Genomic DNA, 9,308 nt, shown 5'->3' on the forward strand with positions numbered 1-9,308 from the left:
TTCAGCATCTTAGCTGTAGAGGGCAGTGTCACTGGCCCTCATATGTGGGATCCAAACTGGGGCCCTCTGGCGTCCCAAGCCAGTTCTTAACCAATGCTCCACTCGGCTGGCCCTCTTCTGTCATCTTTAATTTGCTGTTCACCCCATTCAGTTAATTTTTTTTTAGATTTTAATTTCTAATTTCGGATATTGTACTTTCAGTATTAGAATATCTATTTGGTTCTTTTTCTTTTATAGTTTGCATTTCTCTGCTGAGATTTCCCCATCTGGTTACTCTATATGACTATCATCTCCATTATATCCTTGAACACATTTATAATAACTGTTTTCAAGTCCATGTCTGCTAATTCCAACATGGGCATCATCTTGACATCTTTCCATCTTGACCAATTTTTCTCTTTAATTACAGATCACACATTCTGTTTATGCGCATTGTCTAATAATTTTTGTGTGTTCTGTGTATTGTAAATGATAAAATGTAGACACTCTAGATTTGTTGTCACCTTCTAAAGAATGTTGATGTTGTTCTATCAGGCACCTTAAATTTGTAAAGGCTTGGTTTTAGATTTGGTTAGTGTGACTCTTCAGTTTTGGCTTGGTCTTAGGGAAAATCCTTAGTCAGACAGCAACATCTTCACTCCTTAAGGGACGGTCCTCCTGGGGTTTTACTGGAATGCTCAAGTTGTTGGCCCCTCTAACCTGGAAGGTTTCAAAGTCCCAATATGTCTCTCCTCCTATGGGCAAGAAATAACATCCCTCTCAGCTTTTACCATCTTCTGTTACTTTCTGCAGACTCCATGGAATCTCTTCTGTATATTCACAGTTCAGGAGTCAGAAAAACATTTGTGATGAAATAATATTCAAATTTGGAGGCTTCCTCCTCTATGGATCATTCATTTTCTGGACTGTCCCCCTTAAATTCCAGCTGCTCTGACCACCGCAAACTCTAGCCACTGACACCACAAGCCAATAAAACTGTGGTTTTTTGCTTAAGTTCTAGCTGCCCAGTATCATGGACTGAGGGTTGCCCTTAGGGGAAAAACCATAAACGTAGATCCCACCATGAACCAATCCCTTCAAGGATCAAATCACCTTCAGTTCCAATTTACCCTTGAAGTTGCACCTCTCCAATGTCTTACATAGTTTCTTATATTCTGTTCATGGTTATAATGGTTATCTTCAGGGAATGTTAGTTTTATAACAAACCACTCTCATCAGTAAACCATATGCTTTACCTAGAAACCCAGAGAATTTAATGTGAGAGCAATTTTTATTGTCAGCTTCAGATGCAAGATATAGAGAGTCAACCTAAGACTCTCTGAAGATAACAGCAAGTAATACCTAGTAGCATTTAAGAGTTTGAATGTATGTTCACAGCCATTAACTCATTTGTTCCTAACAATAACACTGCATAATTGCTGAAGCATGAGCTACATGAGCATATTAGAGCTTAAATTAATTCCTGTGCTGTTAAAGCAAGTCTGAAACCTATTCCTCCCACTATACTATGACACTTCTATAATAAACAAGCCCAGGTGTCAATTTTGTCAATAACAAAATTACAGATATCTTCATCACTAAGGTATTTACTTGTAATAAGGCTGTTAATCAAATCCATCTTTCTTAAAATGGCCACAACATAGTTATATTTTTAGGACAGACTGCTTCATAGTCTGTATTTTATATAGAACCAAACACTACTGATCTACTAGCACTAAATGATAAAAACACTTTCCCCAGCATAAATTTGTTCAGAAACATCACCCTCTTTCAGATATCATTCTGTAAAGCATCTTATTGACGTGTTTTTTAAAATTGTAAAATATTGTGGGGGAGGGAGGCTTATTAATTTTTTCATTCCAAAGTAATATTATTTTAAAAATTATTTTCTGAGTCTTTCAATAAAAAAACTAACACTCAATGTATTGTTAAAGAGAGTGCTATGGATTTAAAATTCTATTCACACCCATTGTAGACTACCCTTTCCATGTCACATTCAAACTCCCAGATAGTAATCACGGCTCCACTTACAGTTGCTCTAAACTTCTCACTATTGCCCAAACATGACTGGCTCTTACACACTAAAGGGCTTTTGAAAATTATATTTCACCTAGAATATCCTTCTCTCTCACTATGTCCAGAACCCTTCATAAAAGACTTAGCTCAAATATGTTTCCATTGTGAAGCTATTTATTCAATCTCCCTGGGAGCTCCCACTACACTATCCATCATTTAATTAACATGCTTATGAAAAGTCTCTCCTCTTCATTAGATTGTGAGGTGCCTGATGACAGGTACATTTCTTATCTATCTTTTTATCTCTAGCAGCAAGCAAAATAGTAGTATACAGTAGATGCCAAAATTCTTTTTTTTAATGATGGAATTATTTCCATACTAACTCATGTCTCCAGTAGTATCACCTCACTCACTATTTCACACCTATATTGTGGCAGCAGCCTCATATACTGGGGGTGCCAAAAAAATGTATACATATGACGTGTATTCATCTTCTGTTATCGGTACTTGTATATTGAGTATCACAATTTTAGTACAGTTTTTTTCCTTTCTTAAAATGTGTATACGTTTTTTGGCACCCTCTATATAGGTTCTTTGAATCCATTCAAATACCAAGAGCTGCAATACATTCTGGGGATCACTGTCTTATTAATCTTTGACTCACACTATGGCATGTCCTGCTAAAAAAATAACAGCTTCCCTTTGCTTGTTGATAAAAGTTCAAAACTTGGGGCAGCCGGTTGGTTAGAGTGTGTGCTCTGCACAATAAGTTGCCAGTTCGATTCTTGCATAGGATGGTGAGCTGCACTCCCAGCAACTAGACTGAAAACAGCAACTGGACTTGGAGCTGAGCTGTGCCCTCCACAACTAGACTGAAGGACAACAACTTGACTTGGTGTTGATGGGTCCTGGAAAAAACACACTGTTACCCAATAAAAATTTTAAAATTCAAAACTTCTAGCTTAGCATTCACAGACCTCTAGAACCTGGCTCCATCTATTGTGTATATCACCACTTCAGTTTCAAGCCTCCTGATCCCGCCCTTACCTTGCCCACACTATGTCCCCCAGTTCTACCTCTGTCTACATGAATCCCACTGACTTTTCCAAGCTCACCAGAAGTCTCACATTGTCTATAAATTAGCCTGAAGATACTCCAGAAAAATCTCTCATACAGATGTTGCTAGCACTAATATTTTGTGCTCATCAGTCAACACACATTATCTCAAATTTTACTTCTTTAGCAAAAAAAAAAAAGCATCATATAAACGATGAAAATATCTAGCACACTCAGACACTTAATGAATGGTTGTACATTTGCTAGTGAAGTAGACTAAGATAATCCTAGTTTTGAAAAATCAAATCTGAGGAAAAAAATGAGTAGAATTCAACATGAAAGAGAAGAATCTAGCCCCTTTATAGATATACCATTCTCATTAATATAAATCACATGATGGTGTATGTAATTATAAATAGAGGAATACTTATTTGAAAACCAGCTGTGTCCAAGAGAGAAGCACAAAAAGTGTTCTGGGGCCCAGAGATGTATATTATTTTGAGACAGAAATTTTCATTGACTCAGAAACTAATTTTCTTTCTCTGATTTTAATGAAATAAGAAACACTTATGATTAATAATTTAGTTTTTTAGCTATCTCTGAGGTATATGTACTCTTCAGCATAAATTAGTGAATTCATCTTTTGGTTTATAATCAATATCTTTTTACTTTGGTTAAGAATCTGTTCCCTAGAGCCCAATCAATTCAGCTCAATTCCATAAACATTTATGGAGTGTTTACTAAGTTCCAGGCCTCTCTTAGATAAAAAAATGACACAGTCAATGACATTTGGGAGCTCCAAAGCAAACTAGAGAAGACAGACAAATAAGTAACTGGTTTAAACTCATATGGTGAGTATAAAATTGAAGCTATGTACAAAATCTTATGAAAGAACAAAGGAACAAAGACAGCTTCACATGATATACAAGCAGAGATTTAAAGAAGAAACGGCAGTTGGACCAGGAAACCAGGACAGGGTAGGAAGACATTATATTATAGGTAAAGTGAGCAGAAGAAAAAAACTACAAACATGAAAAAGCAAAATGTGACTGGTATATAGGCTATATAGGCATGGTTGTTATATAAAGAAGCAGGGAAGGAGGGAGGCAACGATGAGTTACAAAAATCTAGAAAAGCAGGTATGAATTTAATGGGATACATGATATGGGATACAAGCCATGATAAAGAGCTAAATTTTTTTCCCTGTAGGAAATAGGGAGGCTTTGAAGCATTGTAGCAGTGGCATGCCAAGATAAGTGTTAAATGGTGACTATTAAATTCACTTACCTATATATTTATTGAGGGCCTGCTATGTTCCAGGCTTTATACCTCAGCAATTAAAAAAAGAAAACTTTTGTTTGCTTGAGGTGTAGTGAGTAAATCTCACTATGTTCAATAAGCAAGATTTAAAAATATTAGCACAGAAAAGCGCAGCCAGTGGTAAAACTTTATATCATTAATATTCACTATTAAACTACCTCTGCCATCTTTATTATCTGAAATATCCAGAATAGGCAAATCTATGGAGATGAAAAGTAGATTAACCGTTGCCTAGAGCTGGGAGGAGGTGGGAGGTTGCGGGGTGTGTGGGGGGTGACAGCTAAAGGGAACAAAGTTTCTTTTCTGGGTAACGAAAATGTTCTAAACATGATAATGGTGATGGCTGCCCAGCTCCGTGAATTCACTAAAAGGCATTGAATTGTACACTTTAAATGGTGACTTGAATGGTATGTGAATGATATCTCAATAAAGTTGTTTTAAAAAATCTAATCTTTAATGCTATCTTCAAAATCTTTATTCCCCTTCCCTCATGAAACCAGATGACAGCCTTCCCAGCACAGAACGGATTATAACACTAGAGCCAGTGCTAGGAACATACCAACTCTTTTCAATCTTCTACTGGCAAGTCTTTCTTGCTGGGAAAACTAATCTTCCAGTTCAGCAGAAAACAATTTATTTCTATGACATCCAAACAATAAGAGAACAGAAATTTGACCCGTCTGGCACAAAAGGTGAGTTAGTCTTTCAACAACATCAAAATCTAAGTAGTTTTCCTGTCTGATTAATCAGTTTCATCTTCTGTATGTCTTAATCTGATTGCTACTGTAAAAATGACCAACAATTATTTTTTACATATAATTGCTGACAAAACTCAAGTTAATGAAATGCTAAGGTACCACTTCAACCTGTGTTTGCTTATAGCCACACTTCTGTTAACCTAGGAGTCAGATGAGGTAAACTTACTGCTAAATGCTAAATAATAAAAGAGAATAACACAAAGAAAATCCCCCTGTATACATAACTAAATGTGTATTCTTGTATTCTGGCAAACAATAAATAGGTTAAAGTGATCTGGTATGTTAATGCACTGGTCTGAATGCCAGCCCAAGTTAGTTTTTCCACCCTCTTACTTTATTGTTTCACCCCTGGGTTCTCCAGTATTGTGGTAACAATTCACACAGGTATACTCTTTGGCTTTACTGCAAATACATAGCTCCAACTTCAGCTGGGATCCCATGACTATTTGCAAAATTATTTCTGTCTGTAGGCTTTTCCTTTCTATACTTTCTACAGCAGCTATAAGCATTTAACTTTTTTTTTTCCTCTAGGCCTCTGTCTATTGACTCCAAGCCCCATCTTTACCGATAAAAAAAACAGAGGCCATAGGATGTGTTCCCTGAACCTCTGTTATAACTATACCTATAGAGCGCCATCCTTTATTCATTCATCAGAATAGTAAATAGTAATGTTATTCATCATTTATTGAGCATTTGCCATGTGCCAAGCATTGGGCTGAGTACTTTACATATAATAATTAATTCAGATCCCACAACAATCTTACAAGATAATGATTTTTGGTCCCATTTTTAACAATGACAAAGCGAAGCTCAGGGGAGCTAAGTACCTTGCCCAAGGTGCATGGCCAGTGAGTGGTAGGAAACAAACGTGAATCCAGGGCTGTCTGTAACGATGTCACCCTGCTTCTGAAAAGTGTTTTCACTCCTGTCCCAAGGCCTCCACTTCTACACAGGGACACCACATTCATAAATTATTTTCACTACTGTATGATCTTTCTCTCTTTCCTAACCAGTACTGAGAAAAGAGATCTAAATTGCTATACTTAAGTCAAACACATGGCTTATGCACTTTACATTTCCACTTAAAAACAGATTTTTAATAAAAGTATATACATATATATACTTTTATTAAAAATATATTTATATATATATATATATATATATATATATCTGTATTAGTTACATTAATAATTTTTTAAAGAAAATGCAAATAGATGATTCAGGTCTTCTTAAAGACATGGGGTTGAAAGATTAATTGACTTCCATTGAGCTTCCAAGAAAGACTCAAAATATTAGGTTATGCTCATAACCGTTCTCACCTCCTTTCTGTTCATCTACAGAATGGGAAAAAAAGATGGAATTTCCTGCTTCTTCATTTTTCCAGTAATTTCTCACTTTGGCAGAAGTTTATTCCTTCAAAGGTAAACGCAGTTGAGCAACACTGGCAGACAGAGCTAATACTTCTTAAGAATTGTGTCCTCTCTTTAATGATCCTAACAAATGGAGGTCCTAATTGGCTTCAATGAGTTTTCTCACGTGCCTTTTAATAAGACTTCTAAGTCTTTAACGGCTCATCTTAAGCCATATGAGTTATTGTGTGCTTACACAAAAGTTTACTGCCCTACATCCAGGCTACATTGAACTCTTTTTCTTAAGCTGTTAAGAATTAACTGCAAAACAGTCATCACCATGCAAGTAAGCAATACTAAAGTCTGTCTTGTTCAATATTTTATCCCAAAGACCTATATATAGTAGATGCTCAATAAACATTTGTTGTAATAAATGGTAGCAAGAAAATGAGTTAGAGAACACTGTGTGACCTGTTGTGCCTTTTAATAAAATCTCCATGGGACAGTTACGTGAATCTGTTGTTTTGAATACTATAAACTATGATATCAAAATCCAGAGCCCCTATCTTTAAGCTTTAACATAGTTTGATTTTATAATATTCAGTTTGAAAATATTTTAAAGCCGTTTTAAAAACATTATCATCTCTTTTGATTCAAAATAAGCCAAAGAGTGACCAAGAAGTAATTTATGTATTTTAAATTTACATATATAACATCTTTTTATACAGTATAGCTAAGTCTATATCTCTAAAGACTGGGTTTTCTTTGACATCACTATGTAGCTGCCTAAACCCAAAAAATGTTAGTTTTATCTGCAGTTCATATCAATCACTGATACAATTCAAGAATTCCATGCATATTTATTACTGCATTCACTTTTCAAATAAACATTGCAAAATATTACACACAGTGTGAGAAATGTCACCTAAATGCTAAAAAAAACCCACAAAAAAAACAAAACAAAAAATCCCCTGCAAATATCAATTTTCAATGGTAGGTTACTTGTCTATCATTAAAATAAATGTCAACTTCTTGTCCACTTTCAATTTTGCTGAATGCCACCCACTTATAAATGAGCTATGATTCAAAATACCCAGTTATACTTTTCTATCATTTCTCAATTTTCATCCCATCCCTAAAATCATGTTTACTTGAAAATTAAAGGTAAGAACTATTTACAGACCTCCATCCATCCTTTTGCAGATAACTGAAGGCTCCGTCAACAACACTTGCAAAGAACTGCCCTCCTGTGATGAAGAGGGTGTTAATGGTGACTAATCGACCTCTTAAATTGGGTGGTGAGACCTCTGCGATGTACACTGGCACTGTCATAGAAGCAATGCCTGACAACAAACAATGAAAAAGCAAACATAAGACACTGATTCAAGATTTGTTGTTATAAATATTAGCATTAGATTAAAAGACACACACACACACACACACACACACACACACACACACACACACGGCTTAGTTTTCTACTTTAAATAAAAGTTTACCAATACTTAAAGAATTTGTTTATAACTAGTGACTACTGCAGGTAAGTAAGAGATGTATGTGAGACACCAATTTTTAGTATCATTTTTCATATTATCACTTTATCATTTTTCACATTATCAAGCCTACCAAAGAAGTACCTCTAGAGATTTCATGTGACTTTAGAAGCCATATAAGCATGCTTTATAACTTTTTGAGGACTAAAAATAGGAAAAATGCTCTCTATGTAGAATATAATTATTAAAATAATTTTAGTCTATATAGCAATGTAATTAAGATGATGAAAATAAAAAATTATCCCAGAATATCTATTAACTATTCAAAGTCAGCACTTCCAGTAGACACACCAAAACTCTTAATTCATATACTAATAAGAAATCCATGCATTAAATCACTTTATTCAATTGGCTAGCTGTACATTTCAGAAATAGCTCACAATGGACAGTCCTTTGGGAAATTTACTGTTTTCGAAAGCAGAAGATCTTGACCATAAAGTAGATGATTTTATGGCTAAGGTGCATTTGGTTATACCTACTTTAAATTTTTTTATCTAAAATCAGCAGCATAATCTATGGTAGCAGTTCTCAAGCTCCACTAATCACTAGAACCACTTATGTGTATTTGTTTGTTTTTTTAATAAAGATGCCCTCACCTCACGCAACCCAGGCTTAACTAGAAAACTACAGAGTTGGGAAATGGGACTGTCTTTTAAAAATCCTCCAGGTGATCCTATATAAAACTATAATTCTATGGTACACAACTCTGAGCCAACCCAAAATTATTTCTTTAAGTAAAACTTGGCCCTGCTGACCAGGTCTATCTCGCTTCTAATTTTTAACCTAAAACTAATATCTAATCATTACTTACAAATAGCTCAGTGAAAAAAATTAAGCAGGGTTACCTAAGAAAATTGAATATTTTTATATCTGTAGATACTCTAAATTGATCTCTAGATTAAACCAGAACATCAATGGATTGTATAATAGATCCACATAGAATTGCTTTCAATGAATTGATCTATTCGATGCCAAAGAGTACGATGCCTGGATTGAAGGTAGTAACACTAAGAAACCTATTGCTGTGTTTTCTGGACAAGGTCTTGAAGGTACTATTTATCTCATTCAGGACAACAAGAGGCATTTCTCTCTAGCTTCAGTAACTGCACTAGTTGTGCTTCTCTCTAACAGATTTGTGTTTGTTTATTGGTACTATAAATCACACATCTGTCTTTTATTTCCCTCTCTAGGTAGGAAGAGAGGCCTACCTCTACCAAGTGTTTAAGACTTCACAGTATTTATGCTGTGAACTAAAC

The 9,308-nt window shown here is 35.2% G+C and overlaps 1 protein-coding gene across 1 annotated transcript in view; it reads right to left on the reverse strand.

Annotated features, from left to right (window-relative positions):
- The window catches only part of LOC109377935 (proton myo-inositol cotransporter-like), a gene marked incomplete at its 3' end in the record, with an annotated part of 27,134 nt that extends 19,291 nt beyond the window's left edge, over window positions 1-7,843 (reverse strand). The window contains exon 1 of the mRNA XM_019634410.1: window positions 7,683-7,843. Within this exon, the coding sequence (XP_019489955.1) occupies window positions 7,683-7,831 (149 nt within the window). The remainder of the gene's footprint in view (window positions 1-7,682) is intronic.
- Between the last annotated feature and the right edge of the window lie 1,465 nt (window positions 7,844-9,308).

This window comes from Hipposideros armiger, unplaced genomic scaffold (genome assembly GCF_001890085.2).
Source record: "Hipposideros armiger isolate ML-2016 unplaced genomic scaffold, ASM189008v1 scaffold_1640, whole genome shotgun sequence".
Classification (NCBI taxonomy): Eukaryota; Metazoa; Chordata; class Mammalia; order Chiroptera; family Hipposideridae; genus Hipposideros; species Hipposideros armiger.